Here is an 18,383-nt window from a genome sequence, read left to right as displayed (position 1 = left end):
CAGGTTTTTCTGTGGACCGGAGGGGTCATGCTTTCATGTACTGCCTCATCCCATGGATGGTGCTTTGCTTTTTTGCGTGGACCAGTTTCTGGCATGCTGTAGCCCGGTGCCGGTCCATGGACCAGGCGTTGAGGACCCGTGGTATAAACATCTTAAATTTTTCATTACATAATCTACATGCTGCATAACCAATCTCTCAATTCAGTAACCACTATAAATTGATCTATTTTTTTAAAAAAATGGGAAAAGTATTAGAAGGGGAGAAGGTTGCTTTAATATGCAAAAAAAGAAAATAAAAATTAGAACAAAAGCATTCATATTACATAAAGAAATACAACAATGTAATATTTAAGCCAGAAGTGACTTAAGCTACTGAATTATCTTCCCTAACAACTGGATTTTTTATTCTTTCAACTGTCTGGTTGCTCATATTTTACTTTGTATTTTCCATTATTTGTTTGTATACTGTATATTTATTTATTTATTTATTTTATTTATCTTAATTCCATTTATATCCCGCCCTTCTCCAAAGATTCAGGGCGGCTTACAAGCTTAGCAGTAGCCTTCATTCTATGTATATGCCTGCTTGTTAGGGCTTTCACACACACCCCAAGCGGCATTATTACAAAGTCAGCTTATTGCCCCCAACAATCTGGGTCCTATATATGATTTATATAGCCACCTAACTTGCATAAGTGAATCTCAGTGATTTTCAAGATTAAAACACAAAAATCTGCCACACATAAACCACCAGCATCCAAGGATAAACAATAACTCCAACAACACAATAACACAATCAGTGCTGCCTCAGTGCTTTAAGTAGGCCTGAATCCTGACTGAAAGAGGGCTCGGTAATCTGCTTTTTCCAGGGACCCATGGAGCTGTAAGCCAATCACTTTTTCAGCAACCTTCCCTAAAAAAAAGATTTTATCCTATCCTCTCATTTCAGATAGCCATTCTAACCCTAAAAGCCAATTAGCTGATGAGGGGCTTAGCAATGAAAGGTATCACCCAAACATTTGCCATGATGGGACAGCAATTCTTTGTATGGGATATCAGCCTATAAAGACAATAGTGACTCAAGGATTTCCCCATTTTTTTTTTTAAGTAGCTATTTTTAGTGCTACCGGGATGTGCTAAATGCACGTACTAGCAATTGTTAGCTAGATACAGCACAATTTTGCTAGTTTATAGACTGTCAAGAGAGTCAGGATTGCAATAATTAGCATGTACTTTATAGCTGGAATTTCCTAAGGAGAAATTCCTGGCTGTTTTTGTAAAGAACTCTTTGACAAACAGACAGACTTAAAACTCAGTCAGAGGCCAATCTGGAATATGGATGAGTGGGCGTTTTCAGCTGACCTTGTAGTCATCCCTGACTTTTGAGTACTGACTTTGCTTTTATTCCTTGAAGTGCTCCAAGAGCTGTGGTGGTGGCACAAAGAGGCGTCGAGCCGTCTGCATGAACACATTCAACGATGTTTTGGAGGACAGTAAATGCAGTCTGCAGGAAAAAGTGACCGCACAGCGGTGCAACGAACTCCCGTGCCCACACTGGAAAACAGGAGATTGGTCAGAAGTAAGAGTGTTATGTTGCATTAATACTGTAATTTTAATCACAGCGAAATTGCACTTGAATGGTTATTCAGATCTGATAAACTTCTTCACGTCTCCATAACTTAATGCACAGTTAGGACGGGGGAGGGGGAACCTTGGCTCTTTTATGGCTTCTGGACTTCAACTCCCAGAATTCCTGAGCCAATGGCTGGCTCAGGAATTTTGGGAGTTGAAGTCCAGAAGCCATAAAAGAGCCAAGGTTCCCCACCCTGGGTTAGGATCTGTTCATTTCTTCTTCTGCCATTAGCATGATGAATTAGACAAGCTATTTTAGGCCTTCTTTCAGTTTGAAAAGTGGGTCTTGGAGTTCATTTAGCATCAGATAACAAAACAGATAAAGAGAAGATTTTTAACTTTTGCTTTATGGATCCTGTGGGGCTGTGTAGAACTTATCTGTCCTGTTAAGTTGCTAAGATTTACTTTGAACAGTATGTCTTTAGCTAGAAGAGCTAATTTTAGCCTTGATGTGCCCAAGTTTGTACCCCTCCTTAAAGTCTTGTATCACTTTATTAACCCTTTTTTCTGGAAGTTAAGGCATTGAACGAGTGAGGCCAGTTTAAGGTAGATATGTTCTTCTTTCAGTGTTTGGTAACCTGTGGAAAAGGGCACAAGCATCGGCAGATCTGGTGCCAATATGGAGAAGATCGGATCAGTGACAGGCTTTGTGATCTTCAGGCCAAACCAGATTCCATGCAAGATTGCCAGCAGCAAGAATGTGCAGCATGGCAAGTGGGACCATGGGGCCAGGTACCTGAAACCATTTGTTCCTTTCCGTTAGTTTGTTTCCAAAATATGTAAATCACTCTGCAACAACAACAACAAAGTTTAGTTCTACAACTAAAGGATACCAAGCAAGAAACAAAGCAAAGTATTGTATTAAGGAAATAACAACAGTGATGATGATGGTGGTGATGATGTTGGGACACTGATAGCTCCCTAGAACAATAGGAAGTGAAAAAACATATATATGCAAGTTGCCTGAGATACACACACACACACACACACACACACACACATTTTATTTATAAGCCACCTTTCCTCCAAGTGTTGTATGTGACTACTACCCTTTGTAGTTTTATTTTGATAATTTCCATGTAGGAAAGGTAAGGCAACTTAAAAATCTTCTGAGCCTTAACGCGGTATTCTAATAACTGGATCATAATTGTACCCAATGTGTAACTGTCTTGCAAAGAGAAAGCCAGATTCATGCTATTGGTGAAGTAGTAAGCCATCTCTTTAAGCAACCATGACTAATTAGAGGATACTCGTGATACAGTTCTTAACTGTAATCTACTTCTGTGCCCTGATTTTTTTAAAAAAAAAAGTAAAAAGGAATTTATACTGAGTCAGATTACAGATTCCTGAGCCCAATTCTAACAGTCCAGACTATTTATAGCTATGATTTTCAATTACAGCAGTATAAAAATTGAATGAATTGTTGTTGCAGTTCACAGACTAGTACCAGAGAAAGCCTGTTGATTTTTTTTCTGACAGTTCTCATTCAGTTTTATGTAAAAAAAATATTTTGAAAGAATTTCTAAAGCAGAAAATTTCTTTGACATTCTTGTCAGCAGAATAGAGTGTTCTCGCATCCTCGTTAGAAGTTGGTTTACAAGTTGCAAGGGGTGCATATACAATGAAAAATGGGACATTGATTTATGATATTTCCAGAAGTTACAGTCTCCTTTACTTTCTACAATTCAGGTGAATCCCTTGAGAAAGTAGAATAAGAGACTTCATCTTACATTGTTGTTTTTTATATGTCCTTGCTAAATGGAAATCTTACCCTTGAGAAATGGTTGGAAAATTTCTTCTTCCCTGGATAAAGTCAAAGGATTCTCCACCCCATTTCTCTAACTTCACATTTGGTGAAGAAATGTGAAAAGCTACAGTACATGTCTCATGCTCTGCATCAGACAGAAGTCCTCTTAAATCCTGACCCTCAACTCTCCTGTAATCTGGAAAATGGAATGAACCTGCAAAGTATATAGTGTGTGGTCTTCAAGGCAAATAACCCCATGAAAACACACATGGGAAAGGGAGAACATTCTAATCCATAAATGACTTAGCCCTGCACACATTTATTTGAAGGAAATAAATGAAGAATTTGGGATTCTAGTAAAAGGAATATATTTTAAGTGTTTCAGCTAATTTGAAGCGGAAGGAACTGTGTTAAATCGGGTTCGTGGATCAATGAGACGCAGGCGTAGGTGTGAGCACAATCTTTATTGGTGTAAGCGTGGTCTGAACTGAGGGCAACGTTTACCTGGGCATGCTTTTATACCTGGCCAGGTGAATGCCTGACCAATAGGTTTGAACTCTGGTTTCCCGCCGGCCAGGCAGCCAATCCTTTTAAATCAGGCTTTCCCGCCAAACTCAGTTCCTGCATGGAGCTGTCCAGCTCCGTGCCTCCTGATGCGGCTGCTACACGTGTATGCCAGCCCAGCATACACTGCAAACTGAAACAGCAGAAAGAACTCTTGTTTATTGTAAGTTTCTCTCCGTTCAGGGAGGCAGGGATGCCAATCTTTGGGTCAGTTTTGAGCCCTTGGACAAATCCCTGCAGTTTTGGTGAGATTTCAAAAGTGGCTTGCAGTTGCCTTCTTCCTACAGCTAAGAGAGAGGGAGACTGATCCAATGTCACCTAGCTGGTTTTGTGTCTCAGGTAGGACTGGAACTCACAGTCTCCTAGTTTCTAGCCAGGTGCCTTAACCACTAGACCAAACTGGCTCTTCCCTGCATTGGAATGGAATGGAATGGAATCTGTACTTGTAATTGTAAATTGTACATTTGAGGAATTTAATTTCTGAAATCATCCATGTATATTGTGGCATGGGACTTATTTGATATTATAAGGTGGTTTTCAGACAGATTTCCTAGCACTATTAATCTGAAAGCATTGTGCAGCTATTCCATGTTACACATTTTATTTTATTTTTAAAAAATGATAAACAAGGAAGAAATAGAAAAATACAGAAAGCTTCCATCTAGACTCTCCCTTCCCTTTAAAGTGTTGTGAATCAGGCAAGGCATTAGTGCAGGGGTCTTCAAACTTGGCCCTTTTTATGACTTGTGGACTTCAACTCCCAGAATTCCTCAGCCAGGCACACTGGCTGCATTAGTGCAATGAGGAGGTTATAGGAAAGCCTTTCTCATTTAGGAAAGTTGGGCTTTCTGTACTCTTAACCAAGGCTCAGAGTGTTAAGCTAATGTGAATCAGTATCTGTTTATTTGCAGAATTGATATATTCAGACCTTTTTAAAATCTGTGGATTCTTTTTTTCCTCTAGTGCACAGTAACCTGTGGGCAAGGCTATCAGATGAGGGCAGTGAAATGTGTGGTTGGTGCCTACATTTCTGTAGTAGATGATAATGAATGCAATGCTGCAACCAAGCCAACAGATGCACAGGTAGGCGTGGTGTGATGATAGAGTAAACATGCAATAATTTCAGGGGTTTTTTAACATTTCAAAAGGGTTGTGGAGCCCAAGTTGCAAAGATTGAAAATTGGAAATGTCATTGTAAATTTGTTTATTTATTAAATTTAGAAATTCATCTTCCACTGAATGGAGGGCCATGCAACCACCTTGGATGAAATGGCTTTTCTTGCAAAGTGGTAGAAACCCATGACATGCAAGGAGGGTTATGGAAGAATTCAACCTAGTGCAATTCTTTTAACCATTTTATAACATTGAAACATTTCTACCACAATGTAGTGGACCAGTCCAGATTAAATAGGACAGTTCAAGAAAAATGAGGATGCTGTTGTTGCAGTTTTAAATCATATTTTAATTCCCTCTTCTATTTCATTCTCTCATGGTTTTCTTTTATTTGAAGTAGGTACAGTATCTTATCCAACTGGTAAATCTGTGCCATTTAGAGTTTTCTTTCTTAGCATACTCCTTGTCATTAACTAATTTAATTCTTAATTCCATCTCATCATTTGAATAATTATTGAAATAAATTCGAGTCTCTCTGATGTGCACACGGGCTGGAAACCACTTGCAGGACTTTCAAGAGCATGTTTCTATGATACATTTTGATATTGTGGGGAAAAAATCAATAGTAACACCATATTCTTATCTAGATGGTTTCTATCTAGATGGCCACCCACCCAAACAGATGAAATAGATGAACTTTTTGCTAGTCAGCTAACTAAGGTACTGTATGTAGGAAGCACATCACAATAGTAATGGAGAACTTTAACTACTCTGATATCAACTGGGAGACAAACTCTGCACCAAGTGGAAGATCAAACAGATTCCTGTCAAACCTAGCAGACAACTTTCTCTCCCAAAAAGTAGAGAAGGGAACTAGGGGATTAGCCATATTGGATTTAATTCTCACAAACAGAGATGAAATGATAGAAGGTGTCGAAGCCACAGGAACTTTGGGGAGAAGTGATCATGCAATATTGGAATTCAACATTCTGGAGGCACAAGCAATAGAACACAGTCAAACTAGAGTCTTGGACTTTAAGAGAGCTAATTTCAATAAACTTAGAGAGAGCTTGGGAAGAATTCCATGGATGAGAATCCTCAAGGGGAAAACAACTCAAGAAGCTTGAGAAATTTTGAAAAGTGAGATAATAAAAGCCCAGTCTAGCACACTACCAACAAAGAGGAAAAATAACAGCCCTCAAAAGAAACCAGCATGGCTGCATAAAGAACTCTCTGATAAATTGAAAGATAAAAAGGACAAGTATAGAAAATGGAAAGAGGGTCACATAACTAAGTCAGAATATAAGCAAATAGCCCGAGCCTGCAAAGACGAAGTGAGGAAAGCTAAGGCTCAAAATGAACAAAGGCTTGCGACCAAAGTCAAAAATAACAAAAAAAGCTTCTTTCAACATGTAAAAAAAGTGAAGGAAATGATTGGTCCATTAGTGGGTAAAAGTGGCAAGAAGGTGACAAGCAACAGGGAGAAAGCAGAACTATTTAACTCGTTTTTTGCATCTGTCTTTACACAAAGGGAAAAAAACAGACCAACCTATCAAAAATAGTGCCATAAGAAACAGAATAGAAACACAAGTTAAGATAGGCAAGAAAATGGTAAGTGAACACCTGTCCAGCCTAGATGAGTTCAAATCACCAGGACCAGATGGATTACACCCCAAAGTTCTCAAGGAACTGGCAGAAGTGATCTCAGAACCACTGAACTATATTTTTCAAAGATCCTGGAGCACTGGGGAATTACCAGAGGACTGGAAGAGAGCTGATGTAGTTCCCATCTTCAAAAAAGGAAAAAATGGATCCAGGGAATTACAGACCTATCATCCTAACCTCAATACCTGGGAAGATTCTGGAAAAGATAACCAAACAACGAATCAGCGATCACCTAGAGGCAAACAAAATCATTACTAAAAGCCAACATGAGTTTGTCAAAAACAGGTCATGCCAGACAAATCTTATTGCATTCTTTGACCAAGTGACAAAATTAGTGGATCAGAGGAATGCTGTGGATATAATTTACTTGGACTTCAGTAAGGCATTTGATAAAGTAGATCACAAACTACTACTTGATAAGATAGAAAAATGTGGGTTAGACAGCATCAGCACCAGATGGATTCGTAGCTGGCTGACCGGCTGTACTCAGCATGTGGTCCTCAATGGAACTGCATCTACATGGAAGGAAGTGTGTAGTAGGGTACCCCAGGGCTCTGTTCTGGGTCCAGAGCTCTTCAACATCTTCATCAACGATTTGGATGAGGGGATAGATGGGGAACTCATCAAATTTGCAGATGACACCAAGCTGGCAGGAATAGCGAATACTCCAGAAGATAGGCTTAAGATACTGGAGGATCTGGACAGACTTGAACACTGGGTGCTAGCTAACAAAATGAAATTCAATGGTGAAAAAAGTAAGGTTCTACATTTAGGCAAGAAAAACCAAATGTACAGGTATAGTATAGGGGGTACCTTGCTCAATAGTAGTAACTGTGAGAGGGATCTTGGAGTCCTAGTGGACAATCACTTCAATATGAGCCAGCAGTGTGCTGCAGCTGCCAAAAAAGCCAACACAGTGCTAGGCTGCATTAACAGAGGGATAGAATCAAGATCAAGTGAAGAATTAATACCACTTTACGATGCCTTGGTAAGGCCACACTTGGAATACTGCATCCAGTTTTGGTCACCACGATGTAAAAAAGAAGTTGAGACTCTAGAAAGGGTACAGAGAAGAGCAACAAAGATGATTAGGGGGCTGGAGGCTAAAACATATAGGGAACGGTTGCTGGAATTGGGTATGTGTAGTTTAATGAAGAGAAGGGTGAGGGGTGACATGATAGCAGTGTTCCAATATCTCAGGGGCTGCCACAAAGAAGAGGGAGCCAAGCTATTCTCCAAAGCACCTGAAAGCAGGACAAGAAGCAATGGATGGAAACTAGTCAAGGAGTGAAGCAACCTAGAACTAAGGAGAAACTTCCTGACAGTTAGAACAATTAACCAGTGGAACAACCTGCCTCCAGAAGCTGTGAATGCTCCAACATTGGAAGTTTTTAAGAAGAGACTGGACAGCCATTTGTCTGAAATGGTATAGGGTTTCCTGCCTGAGCAGGGGGTTGGATTAGATGACCTCCCAGGTCCCTTCCAAATTTACTATTATGATTATGATTACTGTGTATGTTTGTGAGTGCCAGCTGTTTTTTGTGTGATGGGAATACATTTTGACACCAAAGCCCACCGTGGTTTAGGTTTCCAGAGGGATGTTACCTGTTGCAATAAAACTAGTAATAATTTATATATTGTCAAGTGTGGGAAATCAGAAAACCCAGGCAGTTCAAATGAATGTAAAGGGTTTTTTGCAAGCTTAAGCTCGCTACAAAAATCTGAACTACTAAAGGTCAAATCAAATTGGCGGTAGAAAAGAGTCAATTCATGGTGGGCTGGACTTAGATCGCTTGTGGGTGTGAAGGGACTTGAGGCTGATGATGCGCTCGACTCCTCCCTTGGGCTCAGCCTGGTCATCTACATATATATGTGCATATATAATGAGGGGTCTTTGGTGCTCTCTGAGCTTAGTTGTTTTCTTGCAGATGTTTTATTACCCTAATTAGGTAACATCATCAGTGCTAGATAACATCACCAGGACTAGCAATGATGATGTTACCTAGTTAAGGTAATGAAACGTCTGTAAGAAAATAAGCAAGCTCAGAGAGCACCAAGGACCCCTCATTTCAACCCTGAGCTACAAATATTCTCTTTCATTGGTGCATATATAATATATATGTATATTTTATGATTTGCCAGGTACACTGGATATATCCACATTTAATAGAAGATGAGTCAGTTATATTTGTGTCTGGCCAGAGATGGAATCTAATAATTTTAATCTTTTATTATTACAATAGTATAATCCCTAACTTGCAATGAAATATTTCTGGTATCAATTATCTGGTATTGGATTTATTTTTTATTTATTTATTTATTTTTAATGTTCTTTTTTGTGAAACAGGACTGTGAAACAGTACCATGTCGTCTTCATCCTAGCAGCCCAGAAATCAAGCCAAACAGTCACAGAACTCAGTGGAGATTTGGATCCTGGACTTCTGTATGTTAAAACTAACCAATTCAGTCCATATTTTTATTTTCCTTGATAATTAACCCTATCTATGTAAAGATAATGACACACTTGTCACAGGAATTTGCTTCATATGCATTCTTGTCGATCTTCTCTAGTGTTCTGCTACCTGTGGGAAAGGCACCAGGATGAGGTATGTCAGCTGTCGAGATGATCATGGCTCTGTGGCTGATGAAGCCGCCTGTTTCCATCTTCCAAAACCATCAGCAACAGAAGTATGTCTTGTAATATCTTGTGGCCGGTGGAAAGCCTTGGAATGGAGCTCAGTAAGCAACTTCCTTGTTTAAATATGCCAAATATCTGCCCACCAATCCTCTTATGAACATGCATAATTCACCATTAAGAGGAGAAGATTTGGTTTGCTCTTAGGTGGAAGACAAAACACACATCATTGTTGGTCATCATGGCAGCTCTTCTTTCAGAATCTAGCAAGTACCCTTGTTGAAACATAGCCAAGATAGTTTTACCAGCAATCAGGTTAATACATAGTGGACCAGGAGCTAGTGCACACATATCATCCATCTCTGGTTAAAAGGACCAGGTACTCAGTGATGGCAAATATCTATACCCAAAGAGCTAAATACAAGTATTCTGACTTGATATAAATTAAATTTGTAAGCTGCTAAAGCAATAAAACAGGGGTCTTCAAAGTTGGCCCTTTTATGACTTGTGGACTTCAACTCCCAGAATTCCTCAGCCAGGCATGCTGTCTGAGGAATTCTGGGAGTTGAAGTCCACAAGTCATAAAAGAGCCAAGTTTGAAGACCCCTGCAATAAAACAATGAGACCTGTTGAATCCACTTTAGTGAAACTTCTAGTACTTAAAATATGCATGAGGGTTTGTTTGGGCTTTGTTTTCTCTGCATTTCTCAAAATCTATCTCATGGCTATGGTCAGCTATTCTCTCTCTTCTCTCCTTATTAATGTAGTGCTCTGTAACTTGTGGGCAAGGTAAGGTGACCAGGCAAATACTCTGCGTAGATTACAATGACCAGAATATCGATAGAAACGAGTGTGATGCTGAAGATATCCTTGCAACAGAGCAGGACTGCTCTATGCCATCATGTCAGCAGATCAACCTGGATAACAGGCCTGCTAATCCTTTTCCTTACCCTGATTATCATCAAAAAAACAATCGAGGTGGGCACCCAAATCGAAATCAAGGTCATGGACATGGAGGCAACCAGTGGCGAACTGGACCATGGGGAGCAGTAAGTAGTTGCTGGGGTTTGGGGGGTTTTTTTGTTGCTGTTCCCTTGTGAATTGGGTTGTACACTAGATATAATCTACTATATAACACTCCTCAGATAGCTTTCAGCTATCCTAGACTGGTTTATTTATGCTCCAAAAATTTTAAGAAGCTTGGATTCCCTCTCCCCCCCCCCTCGACCCAGAACTCAAGGTTTCCGAGGACATAGAAAGATGGAGAAGACAAAGTGATCGGTATTATATGGTTTCTGAATCAGTGAAACAAGAAATAATAGAAATGATACCAATCAAAATCCTTATTCAAAGGATTTACAAGTGGCTTTGCAACACTATCCTTACATTGTTACCATAGATAATTGGCAGGTGGCAGCAATCATTTGCTACAGGCATCATGGGCTCACTGCACTTAACACTGGTTAGCATCATTTTTACCAGTTGCAAATTCCTGAAACTTTTCAGAGGTAGCCCCACATTGCAGTAGTCAAGGTTTAGATACCTGGCATCAAACCTGGCTGGCTAGGGAAGGTTTGCAACTAGCTATAGTTGTGCAACTAATCTCCTATCCCAAACAGGTTTCACTTCAGTCCCTGACTCCAGTTTGCATCTTACCAGTAACCACTTTGTCTTGTCTATTGTAAGGGGAAGATTAGGCCAGGATAGAAACACATGACACGAATTAATTATTAGGTAGAATTCAGTTTTGTTTTGCCATTAAAACAAGCTTTTTCTGCTGACAGAAGGGAAAGGCCTTCCTTTCTCATTGCAATTGCTCCCATACTTTAGACTTTTAAGGATATATGAATTGCTGCAAGGAAGAGAGGAGAAAATCCACATAATTTTACAAGAGTCTGCAAGCATTGTATTTCTTTTCACTATTGTATCTATCCTTTTTGTTGCATGACTTAGATTAGTGTTTTTCAAACTTGACAACTTTAAGACAGAGGTGTCAAATTGCCGGCCCATGGGCCGGACACGTCATCCAGAAGCCGCACCCACCCCATTGACGGCAATGGCGAAAAGGCTCCGATACGTTGCACGACGTCACGTGACGTGAGTTTGACATCTCTGAGTTAGTCAGAAGGTGAACTGATTGGACTTTCTGAATGAAGCCTGGAGGAGATTGCAAACAATGAGAGTTTAGTTCGGAAAAGTGACAGACCTACAAGGGAACATTCCACAAAATCTGAGGGAGTAGTTATTTCTCTGTTAGAAAAGAAAGATTTCACCTGCCTGTTGTAGATGTATATTTTAACATTTTTATTATTGTTACTGCTAACGTTTATATTATCACTGCTGCTAGTAGCAAAAAAGATACAAAAGCTTTTATACACTTCAGAGATCTGGATTTGTAGCAAGGATGAAACAGAAATAGCAGCCTATAGTAAACAGCCTAAGCCTATGACAATTACATTTTTATAGTGCTCAAGTACCTGTGCTGGTGGATTTCAACGGCGGGTTGTCGTATGCCAGGATGAAAATGGATACGCTGCTGATAATTGTGACGCAAGGATGAAACCAGATGAGCTAAGATCCTGTGAATCAGGACCCTGCCCTCAGTGGGCCTACGGAAGCTGGAGTGAGGTAAGTTGTTTTCTGTTATCTTTAAAAACAAGTGAACTCTCTCACTTCGAATATACTATAATATATTATTAATAGAGTACTATAATTGCACAGGCTATTTGATTGCATTTGCAGGTGAACGTCATTCATTATTTCAAAAGGGGTTTTCCAAGAATGTTAAGGTTTGGTCCAGGGATAATGATCTTGGTCTGAAAGATCATGTTTGTTAAGAGTGGAGGGAAGGTATATGAATGCGTGTATTTATTTATCTCAGTATGTCACTGACCACTAAAGTCTGCTGGGGTGGAAATTAAATTTTAAATCAAGACATTGCAAACAGTATAAGAATGAAAGCCTATAAATGCAAGTGAAACAAATAAAATTAAACATGATATTAACTAAGGAAAGTTTATTCAGGAAGACATGTTTTACTCTCCTTTATTGTATATTATAATTTTTCTGTTTATAAAACTGGATATGACAGGAAGCTATTTTAACAGACCACTGTAGTAGTTGCTTGAATCCAGGCTATCTTTAAGGAAGTAGTTTGAAGCAGGATTCCTTCTCCCCATTCTGTCAACTGTGTTTGTGAGCCCAAGATCAGAACTAATCTTAAAAAGTAGAAGGAACCAGATTTTTGAACGCTTAATTCATTCATTCATTCATTCATTCATTCATTCATTCATTCATTCATTCATTCATTCATTCAGTTTAGATGCCAGCTGACTCTAACTCTATGCAGCTCACAAGAATAGAGTAATATAAAAATGACAAAATACAAATAAATAATCAGACCAAGTACGAGCATAACCACAAAATAATTCCAAGATGGCAATCCAAACAATGAACATAAAACATCACAAGCAGGGGGAGGTCCCATTCAGACCTGGTTAAATAATCAGGTTTTTACAGCCTTCTTTCTATTTTCCACAGGCTTTGAGCTTGGAAAACTAATAGCATATCCAATGAGTTAATCTTACTCTCTCTTTCCCTTCCCTCTCCATTTTTTTTTTTTGCACAATTAGTACAATTTTCAGTGTATAGGTAGTCCTCAATTTACAGCCACAATTGAGTCTGGAACTTACTGCAGTCAAGAAGTGAATCACATCCAATTTTACAACCTTTTGTGCTACGGTTGTTAAGCAAATTACAGGGTTGTTAAGCAAGTCCCCCACTGACTTTGTTTGGTGGTCATGTGATTCCAGGATGCTACAACCATCGTAAATACATGCCAGTTGCCAAGCATCCAAATTTTGATCAAGTAATCATGGGAACACTGCAATGGTTTTAAGTGCAAGGACCAGTCATAAGTCAGGTTTTTTTTAGTGCCAGACAGTTTTTAACTTTGAACTGTCATTAAATGAATGCAAATAAATCAAGGACCACCTCTGTATATCAATTCATACTTTTGGAACGATCCAGGGGAAACTAAATTGTTAGTGTGAGGAGCATCAATAATCTCATGTCCCCCACATTCCATCAGTGCTGCTAATTCACTCTGTTTTTGTGTTGCAAGTTATTTTATTTCCCCTCTTGCATCCCCTGGAATCATATGCCTTTTGAATGGCAGAAAAATTAATGTCCAAACTGGCTTTGAGTCAGACCAGGGAAGCATAAAGTAGTCATAATGCCGATATCCATCATTGTAATGCCTTTTCTTTCCAGTGTACAAAGTCATGCGGTGGAGGAACCAGAACAAGGCTAGTCGTATGCCAGCATTCCAACGGAGAGAGATTTACTGATCTGAGCTGTGAAATCCTTGACAAGCCACCAGACCGCGAGCAGTGCAATGTCCAGGACTGTCCCCAAGAAGCTGCCTGGAAGGCTGGTCCTTGGAGCTCGGTACGACCATAACATAATTATTTTATTGTGGTTACACATTATTCCTAGGAACGGAATGAAATACTTAAAAGTCACAGTCCTGATATTTGGTGTGGTGCACGGTTGTTTGCTTGTGGTTTTTTTTAAAAAAAACAATCTTCACATAAAATTATTTTTTTTAAAAAAAAAAAAGAAAGAAAAGGAAAAGAAATGATGAGTTCCATGTAGTATAGACATGTGGGAAAAGCTTCATCTCCCAAATCTGTTCATTTTTAAAAGCACTTTCTGCTTGATAGTGAAGTTTGTACACTTTATTAATCCCATTGCATGTCCTGTACCTTACATTCTGCCCATGAAGAATATTTTGTAAGCAAATTCCATTACATAGCCTTTTTTTCCTTTTTTTTTTTTTTTTGTCTTCATCGGCTGATTAACCTCTTTAATCAGCTTTTCGAGCCGTGGTGGCGCAGTGGTTAGAATGCAGTATTGCAGGCTAATTCTGCTGACTGCCAGCAGTTCGGCAGTTTGAGTCTCACCAGTTCAAGGTTGAGTCGGCCTTCCATCCTTCCAAGGTCAGTAAAATGAGGACCCAGATTGTTGGGAGACAACATGCTGACTCTGTAAACCGCTTAGAGAGGGCTGTAAAGCACTGTGAAGCAGTATGTAAGTCTTATTGCTATTGCTTTAGCAACAGTCTGAATCCTCTGCAAAAGTGCCTTGGAATTCTCATCTTAAAGTACTGTCCTTTTTGCATACTTACTTCTAGGTGTAGCACAAGCTAAATTGGGAATTATTTTTTTAAATAAGAAGAAATAGAAGTAAGGGCCTTTTCACACAGCCACCACCGTTGTCTTGCATATATTCTACAGCAACTTCACAGCATCGTGCACACATCCCTGCTACTGAGCTCTAACCCCACCTTGCCAGACAAGAAGTGATCCCCTTCCAGTTGGCCAGCGTCCTTGGTGACACTTTCTTTTTGTTCTGGAAAGGAGAAAAATCATTAAAAATCCAACCCACTGCTTAGTGAGGGGACAAATAAAGATTCCTTCTGTGCGACTTTAAAGAATCAAGTAAAGCATTAGCAAGGCAAGATGACCCCTTGCTCCATGGCAGGAGAAGGAGAATCTCAGTGGATGGAATCGGATGAGAGATCCCACCGACAGGAAATTGCTTTCTCTATAATTCCAGAAGAAATTGCAAAATTCTGTTCCTAATGAATCGGTTCAGCTTCTCGCGCTTCCTAGAAGATCCATAATGTTGTGGGGGCTACAAGGAGGCAGCACCACTCTCCGATCAGTGTAGTCTTCTCTCCACACCCGCATGAAAGGAGTCTTAAGAATAACGCACAAACAATGTGGATGTGGGACTACATGAGGGAGAAAGCAGAGGTTTACTTTGTGGAACATAGCTTTAAGAGCATATCATATAATTATCTGTCCTAATCTAAATGTAGAGACTGAAATGACTTCCTTTTAACCTCATTTTATCAGTAGACTTCTTTATTGATTTTAATTGTTCCAAGTCCTTATTTTTAGTCAATGTTCCAAATACAATTGATAGATCTCAACCATAAGACCTTGATAAATAATGGAGAAGCAGGCAACATGTGTTTTCCACAAGCCAGTGCTACTGTGCTGGCATGTGATGGTGAATAAACTCAACTGATAGAAATTGAATATAGAAATTTAGGCATGTCCACAAGCATTCTGCATGTCTTAACTAGCAAACCTCAATGTCTATCAGCTCTAGCAGGTCAGTTTAGTAGCACCCCTTTCGTAAGTAGTCCTACCTTCCTCAAAGAAGGCTCTATTGTCTTATGTCTCTGAGCCAACATACACTACAGCACTTCTCTATAGAGCAGAAAAAGTACTTGATGTTAGCTTCAACTTGTTTAGAAATTACAGTAGCCAAGTGTAAGGAAGAGCATTAGAAGAGGCATCAGGCCTAGGCAATCTCCCCTGTTGGGATTTGGGCAGTGGTGGGATTCAAATATGTGAACAACCGGTTCTCTTTGTGGATGCCGCTTCTGGAAGTTCATTCTGGGCCTGGGCAACAAAAAATTAGCTACCGGTTCTGCCGAAGTGGTGCGAACCGGCTGAATCCCACCACTGGATTTGGGCCTTGGTAGAAATCAGTAATACCAGTTTTTGGTAGTAGACATACTCGCCACATAGAAAACTTTAAAAGCCCATTCACTGTGAGTCCCAGGTTCATATTCAAATATCAAAGAATATATGCAACCTTAATTATGAGCAAGCTTCATAGTGATTCAGGATCTGACTTATTATTCCCAAACACAGAAGCTTACAACGATGACATTCCAGGTACCTCTTTTATGCCATATTTAAAAAGAGCTGAAATTTGGCCAGGTTTTAGTTTGTTGTTTTGAGACTCGGTTGGCTTTTTGTTTGTAACTTGCTATATATAACATGCTGTGAAGTGCTTCAGAAGTATGTGCATGTGTATTTCTAGAAGATGTCCTTGGGAAGGCTCTGTGGCTGGTCATGTTCTGCAGATAGGAACCATCAAGTGAAAAGATCTCATTCATTTGTGGATGCTGTGTTTTGTTTTGTTTTTTCTTACACGGGACATTTGGTTGATCACCCGCAGGCTTCTCTCAATCACTTTCTTCAGATGGAAAATGCAAGCTATGCTTGTTCGTGCCAACTTGTATTTTGGGGATAATCCTCAGAAATACTGCAATTTGCATTTTTATCTCTATTTAATTCCATGCTAGTAGTAGATTCATGTATTGTAAGGAAACCGGGCTTCCTTCAATGTTCCTGAGTTACCACAAGTTAACGTTAAATGAGTTCAACTGACTTTTTCACCAAACAGAGGTATGGAATGGCAGAAAGGAGAGACTGGTCTTTTTCTTCCTCTGCTTCTTTCTTGACTTGCTAGGTCCACTAAGGGGTAGGCAGGCAAAGATCTTGACTTCAATGTAACCTGTCTTCTCTCACAAACTCCAACAAACAGGCAAGGCAGCCTTCAGTTGTTCACAAACAATTTCCTGATGCCAGCAGTTCTACTGGTCGATAAATCTTTGTGGGACAGCATAAACATTGGTACCTAAATAAATCAGCATTTAATTTCTGTCCTGTGCAAATTTACCACTTGAACAGAGGCCCTGAGCTTATCTAATAAACTCACCCCTCCTTGTTATAATGATAGTGCAGGAGGCACGGAACCATTGCTGGATTTCTGGACCTTTTAAATGAATAGATATTCAGCCCAGCTGAATAACTTTAGAACAGGAGACATTAAGCAAATGGTAGAGTACTGATGTCTCTGTTCAAAGTTGAATACAAAGCAAACTCAAAATAAGTGTTATGCCATTGTTTTGTGGTTTTGTTTGGCCTAATTTGACTCTAAAGCACTTTATATAGAGAAGAGAATCCTTTTCACTCAATTTATAAACTTCCTAACCTTGCCTGGATTTTATATTCCATTCACAAAAATAGTAACGTGTTAATTTATCCACTGCTGTTTCTGAGGCGGGTTTTGTAATAGTTTTAATCTGCATACCTCAATGAATGGTTTAATAACCATACAGAATAGGGCTGTGCAATGCTCTGAATTCAATTCCAAAAGGTGTTTGGAGTATGCAAGGGCAGAAATGTCTCTCTTTTCTGCAAGCCTTTAAAGCAACCACATTGTCTTACAGGACCAAAAGGCAGTTGCACAATCCTGGAAAAAGATCTAGTAGCTTTGGTGAGCGGTAGACAGGTGCTACATTTGTCAATCGTTTCAGGAGTTGTATGTGAAACACTGAAGAGCCATAATACATATGCATAAATCATATTTTTGGTGCTTTATCATTGCAAGGGACAGACCTGTAAAATATTTTATTTCCAAGATGCTAGTGAAATCTTCTCAATTCCAAGGAGTAAATTTACATGTTAGCTTTATTTCCAAACTATGTACTGAGAACTGATGTTGATAGTGAATTACACTTACTTCCAGTTAAATTTTCAAAAGCCAAAGGGCATGAAATAAAAAGCTACTCCCTGAAATGCAGCCCTGCTTCCCTCCTGTAATTATTCTAGAAGTCTTTGGTGAATTAAATGTAGTTCCTCTTCCTAAAAGTGTGATTTTTTCCCTCTTAATATTTAACCAGAGGTGTCATTCAGACATTTCTTAATTAGGCAATACTTTGAGGTGTCTGTAGTTCCCAATGTCTTCTCTCTTTTTTTAAAAAAAAATTAAAACAGAAATAAACCAAAGCCTTATGATACCTGTGTATTTTTTAATGCAGGAGCGAAAACTAGAAATCTGAACTCAGTAGAAAATATAACTTAGTGGGGTGATTTTCTCTGTGTTGTTCTAATAGCTTTAAAATAAAATGCCCTGGTGTCATTTTATTAAACATGCAATCACAAATAGCTTAGAAAACTGAAACCTAAAGAAGTGGGCATAACATACTTAAATCTTCAGAATATTCAGATTCTAAAACATAAAAAGTACATTAATTGCATAATTCCATAATTCTACTTGCCTCTAAATATGCTGAAGAGACAAATGATAGCAGAACTGAAATAAGACTATTTTAATTCAATTCTTGCTGCTCAAGATATCATTCCATTATTATTAATC

General features: G+C 39.2%; 1 protein-coding gene across 1 annotated transcript in view; it reads left to right on the top strand.

The window, feature by feature from the left end:
- The window catches only part of ADAMTS9 (ADAM metallopeptidase with thrombospondin type 1 motif 9), a 160,444-nt gene that overhangs the window by 82,589 nt on the left and 59,472 nt on the right, over positions 1-18,383 (top strand). The window contains exons 21-28 of the mRNA XM_083355935.1: positions 1,415-1,579; positions 2,200-2,364; positions 4,907-5,026; positions 9,069-9,164; positions 9,293-9,460; positions 10,124-10,405; positions 11,823-11,984; positions 13,629-13,805. Coding sequence (XP_083212061.1) covers positions 1,415-1,579; positions 2,200-2,364; positions 4,907-5,026; positions 9,069-9,164; positions 9,293-9,460; positions 10,124-10,405; positions 11,823-11,984; positions 13,629-13,805 — 1,335 coding nt within the window. The remainder of the gene's footprint in view (positions 1-1,414; positions 1,580-2,199; positions 2,365-4,906; positions 5,027-9,068; positions 9,165-9,292; positions 9,461-10,123; positions 10,406-11,822; positions 11,985-13,628; positions 13,806-18,383) is intronic.

This window comes from Vipera ursinii (genome assembly GCF_947247035.1).
Source record: "Vipera ursinii genome assembly, chromosome: 2".
NCBI lineage: Eukaryota > Metazoa > Chordata > Lepidosauria > Squamata > Viperidae > Vipera > Vipera ursinii.
The sequence above is the reverse complement of the archived record's forward strand: the minus strand, read 5'-3'. Positions and strand labels throughout refer to the sequence as shown.